The 12788-nt window shown below is 41.6% G+C and overlaps 1 protein-coding gene across 7 annotated transcripts in view; it reads left to right on the plus strand.

Moving 5' to 3' along the window:
- Positions 1 to 9880, plus strand: part of tshz3b (teashirt zinc finger homeobox 3b) — a 233215-nt gene extending 223335 nt beyond the window's left edge. For all 7 annotated transcript variants that reach the window (XM_079586836.1, XM_079586834.1, XM_079586837.1 and 4 more), the window contains one exon: positions 4918 to 9880. In XM_079586836.1, coding sequence (XP_079442962.1) covers positions 5004 to 8321 — 3318 coding nt within the window. In that variant the 5' untranslated portion in view covers positions 4918 to 5003 and the 3' untranslated portion in view covers positions 8322 to 9880. The remainder of the gene's footprint in view (positions 1 to 4917) is intronic.
- Positions 9881 to 12788: the final 2908 nt, after the last annotated feature.

A 12788-nucleotide genomic window follows, 5' to 3' on the forward strand; every position in this document is an offset into this window, starting at 1 on the left:
TGCTCTTTCTCTCGCTCTCTCTCACACTCTTCCACCACCTCATATTTCCACATTATTATAACAAAAGATGAGAGTTTTTTTTAAAAGGTTTTAAGTGCCTGTGATTCATTGTTAGCATTTTTTTCAAGGGTTTTGATATCACAGTAGCTATGATTCTTTCTTAAATTGAGCATGAAATAATCAAAATTAACTTGAATTTAATTTCTTAATGCATGTTCCTGGTCTAACTGGGAATTATTCATGGTACATGTTATTTAAAAAAAAAAAAAATTTACGTTGATCTTTAATAATTTAGCTCGTTTTAAACAACTTTATCTTTTTGCTGTTGTCATTCCTATTTAACAAACTATCATTCAGTCTGTCTGCATTACAGTTTGTAATAGTATGTTTTTACAATCTAATCAGTTTTTATAGCTAAAATCCTACTCTATTTTTTCCCCAATTGAATGTCCTGTTTCACTTGGATTGGCTGCAAATGACAATTCACATTTACTTTATAGGAATATTTTGGGAATAGTCTTCATAGTTTAATGTCCGTGTACTGCATCTGTGGCATGCTGTCCGTTACTGCAGTCAATAATTTCAATAAACGCAAAACGTGTTTACAGCAATGCACTGGCAGTATAAGCCTAGCAGGCAAGTGTGCAGCATCCCAAATAAACATTTAAAATATGCAGCTATCAACATTGCAATTAAAGTCACAGATGTTGTCCATAAACATTTAAGTTGTAAATAATCCAGAATATTCCTTTAATGTTTTCATAAATTAAAATACCTCTTGTTCATCTGGTTGCAGAGACAGTGCAGGGAAACAAAACTTGTTACAGTTATAGCCATGGTAACCATCACTCAGTGACAGCCATGCGTTCTGTAAACAAAACACCAGTGATTCCATAGGTAGAAATCTCTTATCTGTGTCTGCCATTTTCTTTCTGGTTTTCTCTCTGTGTTACGCTCCTCTGTCCATCCAATCCATCTCAATGTGCCGTTTGTGGGCAGGGCAGGCCAGGCTGGCGAAAGTGGTCTCAGTGAGCTCTCTCTTTCTCTCCAGCTAGCCTTGGAGCAGGGCCTCCATCAGTCAGTAGGCCTGGTCGATGGGGCGTCTCTCTGGAATCGATGGCACGCCTGTCTGCTTCGTCCATCCTTCTCTCTCTTCCTCTGCTGTCCAGCCGTGCCCTCTCGCCCACCCCGGTGCTGGACACACACACTTACATCTCCTCTAGCGTACACATGCATGCATACACGTCTGGCCTCCCCACCAATTTGTCTGTGCATGTCAAATTGCAATAATTAAGCATTATTGATCTCAGATTCAATTAACTTCATTAACGCGGGTCAGGATAGCCGAGGAGAGATGGAGGGGAGGTGAGGAAAGGAGCGAGGGCGGAGGACGAGAGGAAAGAGGAGAAGAGAAGTGGATTGGTGCTATCTCATATTCTCCAGCCGCACACAGACAGCCTGTCTGCTTAAGGCTACAAACCATTTTCCTCCTAATGATATCACATTGCAGATAGTGGCATATTAGAGAGAGATACCTCCCATTATAAATGTGGGCTTTAGGGGCTATATATAGCAGCTTTAATTACCAACTACTTACTCTTTCACTCTCTCCAGCTCATCCGCACACCCAGAAGTATTGGACCGGGCTGCCGACTTCAACTTATATCTGTATAAATGAGGTTCAATTCCAAACAAGAACAAATGGCAGCAGTTTGAGGAGTGTTAACTTGGTTCACATTCACATACATTATTATGTATATAGGATGAAACGCACACATTTTTTTCATGCTTTCATTCAACAAAGATGCGTTAAATTGGTCAGCAGTGACAGTAAAGACTCTTTACATTTTGCATTTACATTGTTGTACTAAAAAAAGTTTCCACAAATATTAAACAGCACAACTGTCTTCAACATTGATAATAATAGAATATGTTTCTTGAGCAGCAATTTAGCATATAAGAATGATTTCTGATGGATCATATGACCCTGAAGACTGGAGTAATGGCTGCTTAAAATGAAATGTAGAATATATTAAAATAGGACAACAATTTTAAAATATTTTACAATTTTACTGACTTGTTTCAAAAATATTTAAAATCGTACATTAGTGGTGTCTTATATTCACATTATACTGGCCATATAGATGGAAACCCCACATTAGATCCTAGTGGACAGAGTATAGAGCTTTTGTCACATTCAATACATTTGACTTTTACTTCTGGTTGACAGTAGACATTTTATTTTAATTAAAAAGTGCACCTTAGTTCTTGAAATCAAACAATATAGTCACACATGGTTGTGAAAAAGAGTCATATTTGCATAGTTAACATTTAATCTTGTTCTTTTGATAAAAGGGCTTGCAGATTAGTTTTATCACTGTTATATGTATTAAGGTTTTCCACTTACTCTAAGACAGTATGTGTTCTAATAGTCCAGACCCAGACGGCCCTTTAAATTTGCAAGGTTACGCTCTCCACTGCCTTAGAAAACAGCATTCTCTGCTGGTCATCTCCCTGGATGTCTGAGTGTAAATTAGATCAAGCTCTTTTTCCAATCTGATGCCAAATCATTGGGAGGTCATTTTCATTTTACCCCCACCTTACCACTCTTGGATCCAAGCATCCTGTTTTCTAATTAAAACCGCACCTGTGTGGTGTGGGTAGGCCTGGACCAGAGCGCTGGCTTCTGAAGGTCCAGGGATGAAATCTCAATATTGTTCCCAGCCAGATCACACAGACTTGTAGGTACACTGGGGGCTTGGGAACCTGGAATACAGCCAGGACATGCACTCGGGATGTGTGTGTCGCAGATTGTTGGGTCTCTCTCTCGTTAGCCCCTGCCTCTGCTTTCTTCTCGTCTTTCTCCATCCCGCTCATGTTACCTTGGGGCTTACGGCTGATTGTTGTGATGTCAAGCAGTGCTAATTCTGTGTTTGGTGTCGGAATAATGAATTTTGAAATAAAAAAAAACAGAAACGTACACACTTCTCCTCAGATTTGCTGTAGGGCGTACGCCTACTCACTGGCAATACTCACTCTGTGCTCTACATATAGTCAAGTTCAGGTCAAGGTTACAGTGAGACAGGTTTGCTTGTACTTGAAGTGATGAGCAAATCTCTCTCTCTCTTTTTTTTTTTTTTTTTTTACCCATTGGCACACTCACCCTCCTTTTAAACTTTAATTACCAGTTAATCATTTTGTGTAATTATGTTCAAGGTTGACCTTACATTTTACATATAGTGGTTTAGTGGGAGCTAAAATTGTCATGCTAAAATCTCCACCTTTGTGTGTATGTGTTCATGTGTGTTGTAATCATTGAGAGGAGGTTTAAAGTGTTTGAAGGAATTGGGTTTTTACCTTGCTATTTGGCCTTGATGTAAAGCTCAGCTTCTCCTGCTTCCTGAACGAAGGCATTGTTCTCTTAAACAGCTGTCGTTTTGGCTGATTCAGAACAGATGGCTGTGTGTAAGCGTGTGCATGTGAGTTTGTGTGTGCTGCACGATCACAGTTGGTTGTGATTTGTGTAGGGGGTGATTCGATTTCACAGACTGACTGTGATGTGTGTGAGAAGATGGATCCTAATAATAATGCTGTAAAAAAAAATCACTATTGAATGCTCTTTTCCTTTGTTCTTCTGCCTACTTGGAATAAAGTTCTGTTGAAACTACTTGTTTAGTTTCTTAATATAGTCCCCTTCATTTCATATTCACACACAAACTTGTTAAGCTTAAATTAAATCTCTTTACTAACCTTAAAAGATTATGTTTTTAAGGGGATGAATCATAAAATTCTTAATTATATGCAGTCTTTGTTGAGGAAACCCTTGAATGTTCCTTGTATACAAATCGACATATTGTATTTAAAATTAAATCTAAATGCTGTGTGTTGAAGTTTTAGCTTGACTAGTTTGACTTTTGCGGTATTTAGACATGATTGAATGTGTTCACAGAAAACCAGTGTGTCCAATGGAGTGTCCTCTCTCTCCATTGTTTACATACCTGGTCAAAAGCGTGATAAACTGACACAGTTAGGAATGCATGGAATTATTTCAATGCATTGCATTTCTCTCTGTGTCTCTGTCTCTTTTTCTGCCTTTCATTCTGCATCACTTGCACTGGAAATTAAAAAGAGTTTATTTTACTTTCTTATTTTTCAGGCTGGCATGCACAAAACATGACCATGTTTGTCTTGAGCATTTGCGTTCTTCAGGCTTAACTGTAAATAATAACTTTCAACTTTATAATATTTCTTAATTGACACAAATGTGTTTGGTGCAGGGATTTTTATGTAGGAAACATTGTACATACAATATTTTTTATTTACAAGTAGGCAACCCTTTGCTGTGTAATGGGTGAGAATGCTTTCTTAATTTAAATGGTGAGTGTGTCTGTTTGGGAATGCATTAGGTGCTGCTGAAGAAGCGTAAGACATATTAATTGACAGACAGGAACTGCTGTCTCTGAGGTTGATACAAGTAATTTATTACTTTAGAAACGAATGCCACCTCCAGAATGTGCTTCATTAATTTCAAATTTAGTTTTAATTTCAAGCTGTTGCCCCTTGAGAAGAATAAGGTGGCAACTTCGGTTTGAAGAGTAATTTTTTCCGTTCTTTTAACGTCACTTTATTTTTGCTGCACTTTCTTTTCAGAAAGGAAAAGTGAAACATAACTTCATTCCATGTGGCAATGTAATGCAATTGGAAAGTGGTGAAAGAATTACTGCAACACTTTATAATATAAAAAATTCTGACCAATTGTTTTTCACTACTGGGGAAAACACATTGATGCTTGACATTTCATCAGCTGTCTATCCTCCACCATACAAGGCATTGTAGGAATGCAGTGTGTTAAATCTTCATTTGGACAATGTGATAACATATTTTCTTTGTTTCTTTTATCTCCCATTTTACCTGTAGCATATGTGCCAGAAGAGCTAAAGGAGGGTGCCTTACTCGATGAAGATGTTGAGGGAGAGGATTCAGCTTTGGAGGAGGAACCTGCCATGAAGTATGTGTGCCAGGACAAAGACTTGCTCCTTAAAGACAGGCCAGGCTTTCATGACTCTCCACCAGCCGATTTCTCCAGCCATGAGATGGACAGCGAGTCACACCTGAGTGAATCCAGTGACCGCATGTCAGACTTTGAGAGTGCCTCAGTGAAGAACGAAGAAGATATCTCAGCTAAGGAGCCCCTCACCTCTCTTTCTTCAACTTCATCAATGATGATGACGACAACGGCCACACCAATCACTGAGGAGGTAACACAATTAGGGCCAGACAGCCTGGAGCAGATGAAAGCTATCTACACTAGTTTCTTGACCAACTCTTACTGGTCATCGCTGAACTTGAATGTGTCTCAGCAACCAGCAGAAAAGCCCCCACGTAGCCACAGTAGTAGCAGCAGCAGTAGTAGCAGCAGCAGTAGCTGTGGTAGTGGTGGTTACGACTGGCACCAGACAGCCATTGCAAAGACCTTGCAGAATGTTTCACAGAACCAGAGTAGACTGATGCACCCAGCCTCTGAGCCAAACCTTTTCAGTACTGTGCAGCTTTATCGGCAGAGCACCAAACTGTATGGCTCCATCTTCACTGGTGCAAGCAAGTTCCGGTGCAAAGACTGCAGTGCCGCCTATGATACTCTGGTCGAGCTCACGGTGCACATGAACGAGACGGGCCACTACCGGGATGACAACCATGAAACAGACAGTGAAGGTACCAAGCGCTGGTCAAAGCCTCGCAAGCGTTCCCTCCTGGAGATGGAAGGAAAAGAGGATGCCCAGAAAGTTCTTAAGTGCATGTACTGTGGACATTCCTTTGAGTCACTGCAGGACCTTAGTGTTCACATGATCAAGACGAAACACTACCAGAAAGTGCCTCTTAAGGAGCCTGTAACTCCTGTGGCAGCCAAGATTATCTCCTCAGCTCGTAAAAGAGCCCCTATTGAGCTAGAACTCCCCAGCTCACCAGATTCCAATGGCGGCACCCCCAAGCCTTCTTTATCTGACACCAATGACCTTCTGCAAAAGACCCCCAATCCCTACATCACACCCAACAATCGGTATGGACACCAGAATGGTGCTAGTTATGCATGGCAGTTTGAGTCACGGAAATCCCAGATCCTGAAATGCATGGAGTGTGGAAGCTCGCATGACACACTGCAGGAGCTGACGGCCCATATGATGGTCACAGGACACTTCATCAAGGTCACTAACTCTGCCATCAAGAAAGGCAAACCTATCATGGAGTCGATGTCCATAACGGCTCCTAACATCATACCTACCAATGAAGAAAAGGTACAGTCAGTGCCACTGGCTGCCACCGCATTTTCTCCACCACCACCTGCACCTCCTCCCCCTAGTATCTCCCCTGCCATCACACCCATGGAGATTAAAAAAGAGGAGAAAGAAGTGGAGTGTACCAAGGAGACAAATCATAGCAAAGACAAGAAGGCAACAGAAAGCGAAACCGACGAGAAGTTTGAAGTTTCATCCAAATATCCATATTTGACTGAGGAAGATCTTGAAGAAAGCCCTAAGGGGGGGTTTGACATATTGAAGTCTCTTGAGAATACAGTAACATCTGCCATCAACAAAGCACAGAATGGCACACCCAGCTGGGGAGGCTACCCCAGTATTCACGCTGCCTACCAGCTTCCAAACATTATGAAACTGTCCCTGCGCAACTCAGGGAAAAGTTCTCCTCTGAAGTATATGTTTTCTGGAGAAGAGATTCTGTCTCCTACCAAAAGCCAACCTCTTATTTCTCCACCTAGTTGCCAAACATCCCCTTTGCCCAAAAACAACTTCCATGCCATGGAGGAGCTAGTCAAGAAAGTCACAGAAAAAGTGGCCAAAGTAGAGGAGAAAATGAGGGATCCTGGAGCCAGGTCCTCCCCAATTAGACGAACCACACCTTCTCCTTGCAGTAGCGATGCAGGGGAATCTGCCAGAGGGGAGTCCCCCAAGGAACGGAGAGGGGCCAAAACCCCTGAGACTAATGGGGGTGGAAATACTCACAAAGATTCAAATGGTGATGCTCTCACAAAAGAGTCTCTGGAGAATGGCACTGACCATGTTGTCAAAACCCCTGTGTCTACCTTATGCAGCAGCACTGCTATTATAACCGACCATCCTCCAGAGCAGCCATTTGTCAACCCTTTAAGTGCGCTTCAGTCTGTCATGAATGTTCACCTAGGCAAAGCTGCCAAACCTGCCCTGCCATCTCTTGATCCCATGAGCATGCTCTTCAAGATGAGCAACAGCCTGGCAGAGAAGGCAGCTGTAGCTGCCTCCACTCCATCTCAGACCAAAAAAAACAATGAGCATCTTGACCGCTATTTCTACCACATCAACAATGACCAGCCTATTGATCTGACCAAAGGCAAGAGCGATAAGAGCAACTCCTTGGGATCTGCTGCCCTGTCCTCCTCCACCTCCACTCCCACCTCAATATCACCATCATCAACCATCACTATGGCCAAAGCCTCATCTGCTGTGGTTTCCTTCATGTCCAACTCACCTCTGCGAGAAAATGCCCTTTCCGACATTTCTGATATGCTGCGCAACTTAACAGAGAGCCATGCGTCTAAATCCTCAACACCAACGAGTCTTTCAGAGCGCTCGGATATAGATGGATCGACTCCAGAGGAATCAGAGGAGATCTCTCCCGCTCAGAAACGAAAGGGCCGGCAGTCCAACTGGAATCCTCAGCATCTACTTATCCTTCAGGCACAGTTTGCCTCCAGTTTGCGGCAAACAGGTGATGGCAAGTACATTATGTCGGACCTCAGTCCACAGGAGCGCATGCATATTTCTCGCTTTACTGGCCTCTCAATGACCACCATCAGTCACTGGCTGGCCAATGTCAAATACCAGCTGAGGCGGACAGGTGGCACAAAGTTCTTGAAAAATCTAGACTCTGGCCATCCTGTCTTCTTCTGCAGTGACTGTGCATCACAAATCCGTTCCCCCTCTACCTATGTCAGCCATCTTGAATCACATCTGGGCTTCCGGCTCAGGGACCTGGCTAAGTTGTCTGGAGAGCATCTTATTAGCCAGATCTCACGCCACACCAAGGGGCTCTCTGAGAAACTGCTTTCAGCCCAAGTGCATTCTTTGGCCCATTCGATCCCCAACCCCAGCCCTCATTCGCTTTCCCCCTCCCCTTCCCCAGACGAGGAGGCAAATGGCACCTCATATCAGTGTAAACTGTGTAACCGGACTTTTGCCAGCAAGCACGCTGTCAAGCTCCATCTGAGTAAGACCCATGGTAAATCCCCTGAGGACCATCTTATGTATGTTAGTGAACTTGAGAAACCTTAGCGATGGCCAAGGACAAAAACTCTGTCTCTCATCTCTTTATCTCCTGTCCTTTTTTTCAAGCCTTCTGACTAACATTTCTTAAGGAAAAAGAAAATATTAATGAACTGCAAGTAATTAACGAAGAACTAACTGCACATAGATGCCAAAAAACTGCTGTTTAGTTTTGGCACATCATTTGGAGTTTTCCTCTGGGGAACACTCATTTGGCCCTAGAGACTTTAATTTTCTGCATTTTTAGTTCACAATGGAAACCAGAGAAAATGATGACAATTGATAATTTTCTAACTGTGCAGTGCTGAGTGAAGAGGTCACTGGTAAAATATGAAGGTAAATAAAAAAGACTTAAAATGAAGTTGTATGTATTTGAAAGTTGTGTAAATTGATTTTTTTTTTTTTTTTTTTTGGCATCCTTGAGATGCAGTAAGCTGCATGCATTAATGAAATGGTTTAGTTCAATATTTGATAACTAAATCTGGGCTTTTCTTTCTCTCTTTACTTCTCTCTTCTGCTTTCCCCCCCTTTTTTATTCTTTTTTTTTACGTGACCTAAGTATGCTGGTGTCAGCAGAAAAAATTTAACCCTCTGAGTACGCCTAAATACTTCTATATTTACAATCCCCCTCCAAAAGTAAACATTATATATATATATAAAGAGATAAATTAGAGATTGGAAAACAAGTTGATATGTATTTGAGTGGGAAAATTCAAGGGTATTTTGTCTACCCATTAAAAGTTACATCATCTGATATATCACCTCTTATACAGGTTGCAGTGCATAAATATATGTGAATCCAAAATAGCAGTTTTTTAGTTTGCTCAAATCAGGGGCCTTTATGAATTCAGGTCAGTGTAAAAATGTGTACATAAATACATAAACTAATTTCTGTCTAAATTATGCATCATTTTATATTTTTTAATTTAAGATGAGTATGACTATCTACTGGTGCACAATATATGAAGACATTAATGAAATTGTTTTGCACAATAGTTTTATAAATATGTTATTTAATCAGAAGATATGAAAATGAGAAGAAAAAAATCACATTTTATTTCCACCTCGTGCTCAAAGGGTTAAACTTATTGTACAAGACAGTACTTGTTCCATCATTTCACTTAAATGGTTGTATAAAAAGATGCTACTTTATAATGTAAGGAGGAATTCCACAATGTAACCTTTTATTTATAAACACTCTTGGTTGTTGTTTCATATTGTAGAATGCCTTTTTGATTGGTATCTTTTATTTTGTTGTTCTGTCTAATTATTCCTCCATAAAATCACATTGCAGCTTCATAATTTTGGGGATATGAAAGGTAACCATGGTTACCTTACCTCCAATTGACAGTTCTGCTACGTTTTGGCAGTTAATTTACTGAAGTAACTGACAGCTGCCAGTGAATGGAAATCTTATGTGTAAAATATTGGCATGTTAACAGCACAGGCACTGTTATGCATTCTGTGCTGTTTCTTTTTTTGTTGTTGTTGACAATGAAGCACTCATTATATGACTTCATATAACCTTTTTTCTACTGCAGCATTAAATTGAAATTGTTTTGGTTTTTTGCAATAACTTGATGTGTCATGGCTCACAAGTCTGTCGGGCGCCGGGGGATAAGAAATGAGCAGATTAAAGAGAACTGCTGTCAGTTAAATAGCAGTCGACAAGTGTGTGAAAATATGTTTGTGTGGCGGTAAGGGTAGACCACCGGACCTCTGACAGGCATGAGCATATTAAAATCAGCCAGGTGGTTTGTGTGTGTGTTTGTGTGTGTGTGTGTGTGCGTGCGTACGTTTGTGTGTGTATGCGTGCGCATAGACCTTTGCTGCTGGTCTCACAAACATTAAGTGTTTATCTCTGATGCGGCAGACTTTAGTGGTGTCATATATTTTTGGCAGATCTATCCCATCACTCCTCTCATTTAATTCCCTGCCTGGTGACACATCGGCTCACAACGTCTCCTAATATGGTTTAACTAGGGAAGCATCAGGCGGTGTGAAGAGCGATGCGCCATTCCCTATCTACAAAGGAATGTAGCAGATAATTGCTTTGGCATTAACTGTCTCTTTTTCACCATTTTCACTGTTGTAATTAGCTCAGGTTCCCATTTTGCAGGGACAAATTTGTTTGGGCCTCATCCAGGATGACAACAGAATCACATTTAGAGTTTGACTACAAAATTCTGCACTGAACGAAAATGTAAATGACATACTGTATGTGCTGATTCCTGGCTTGGTGTTTGTTTGTGTATGTGTGTGTGAACGAACCTTTCTTAACAGATCAGTGGAAGTAGGGGCATGTATAAGAAATATCTCATAATGGTGGGACACTTTCTCAAAAATGGTTTACTCTGTTTAGTTACCGAATATGTTCCTCGTCAGATCTGCCAGAGAGCATTCAGTATATGCGCACGCACATACTCAAAGACGTCAGGAGCCAGGTAGAGGGGACATCATGTGTGGTGACAAGGTGCTGCTGTGTGTGAAAATGTCAGCCTTCACAAGCTACCCTGAAGTCTGGCGCCATATTTAAGGTGCTCATTAGTCGCAAAGAAAATGTGCGTGAAATTGAAAGCCATTTTCTCTCCTCTCTCCCAGCCTGGTGAGCCACCAAACTTAGGGTTATTAAGGTTGAAAACAACTATACATGGAGACATTCAACTATCAAGAAATGCCTACACACTCCCACACAGTCAAATAAACAATATCTCACTCCAGCCTGATACTAATGACATCTTTTTAAAGTTACTCAAGCTCTAAATGATATCCATGTACAGGACACTGTGTATGCCGTATCGGTCTCGAGATTGCGTTGCGCTTTGAATTTGACCCAGTTCACGACGGGGAGTAAACAAATTGTAAACAGACATGCACAGCCAAAGGAATGTTTGTGTAGAAAAAGTCCCTCATAATTGCTTTGTGTCTAAATACCTCAACAATGAGTATATTTCCCAGGATGTGAGGAGCGTAATTGGTCTGTATACATAATCTGCACAGAATGAGAGGTTTACGTGTGCAGGAGCGAACCACACATTGGAGGCTTTATCTCCGTTGCGCCACTACAAAAGACCAGAGTGTCTAAAGCTCAGTGAAACTCTCGAACCAGCCCTCTCCAACACAAATGAATGGTGTGTTGTAATGCTATTGAGCTACTGGGGGACTTTATGTATTGCTGGACTTTTCAGATAAACGAAATTGCGGATTACGCATGGCGGCGGTCGGAAATGCGTCTGTGTTCGCACTATCACAAACAAACATGCGCAGACAGTTTTCAGTATAGGCCTTAACAATAAGCAGGCGCTGGCGCGTCCAGCCGTAGCAAATTACAATGATGCAGGCAACGTGCATCCACTCCTCGACAATCGGGCCTGATTGATTCACTGCTGAGCTGACCCAAGGCTTCACTTTGTCTGTGGACGCCTTTGAGGCGAGCTGTCTCTCTTAACCTGTGTAATTTACATGCACTGTAATTCACTCACCATCTGCAATCTCACCTTGGAAGCACTCCCATTACAAATGCTAATTTAGAGCACCTTATAAATTCTCTCAATCACACGCTCGTGCGCTAACAATTTACACACATGGAAAAAAATGGATATTAGCACCAAAAAAACCCCGCTCCTTTAAATCATGGGCGTGTCCCAATGACCCCAACATTACCCCAAAGAGTAATGGAGAGAAAGAACAGGAGGCGTCGTAGCGTTTTGTAATGCACCACCATTGATCTTCGAGCTGTCACGTTCCCAAAGTATCTTAAAATAATGCGTGTGATGAATGTGCGATTTCCCTAATTTACGGGGCCTTGGTGTGCTCCCGGCTACGTGCAGGATAGAAATCTTAAATGGGGCTTGAACGGTTCTTTGCACAACAAGAAATCAATATGCCACACATATTAGGGAACTAGGAGTTAGAGAGAGTTTAATGCATACTTAAAAGCACTAAACGCACACCTGTAGTCTCCGAATCATCTCGCATACATGGTTGTGTGTATGTGTTTGTCATTTATACCTCTTGTCTCCAAGAGCCGGTTGGCTGTCAGTGGCTCAGTAAGATGACAAAGGGCATAATGGCGTTGTGCAGCAGTGTGCCATTACAAATGTGATCACCAATCACTCGAGACACAACACACTCCACGCAGGAAAAGGTAATAAGGTCTCGGTGAGCGCACACTCACTCCCTCCTAACCCGCTCACATTCCCACGTGGGCCTGCACGTCTATGAAACAAACATACCGGGGGGAAGAATTATCTACAGTGCAAAAGCAGTTAGTTGCTACAATACAGATGCACACATACGCTGAAATATTCATCACAAACAGCAGACGTTAAAGCCCACCAACACAGATGAATGAAAAAAAGCCACTATAAAATGCATATAAAAGACACTGAGGGTGAATCTTTTAGTACATGTAACACAATAAAATCTTGTCTGAGATGGCTGGGAGTTGCTGATGCCTGCACCATGTTTTCATTC

The sequence above is a fragment of the Phoxinus phoxinus genome (assembly GCF_949152265.1).
Source record: "Phoxinus phoxinus genome assembly, chromosome: 2".
NCBI lineage: Eukaryota > Metazoa > Chordata > Actinopteri > Cypriniformes > Leuciscidae > Phoxinus > Phoxinus phoxinus.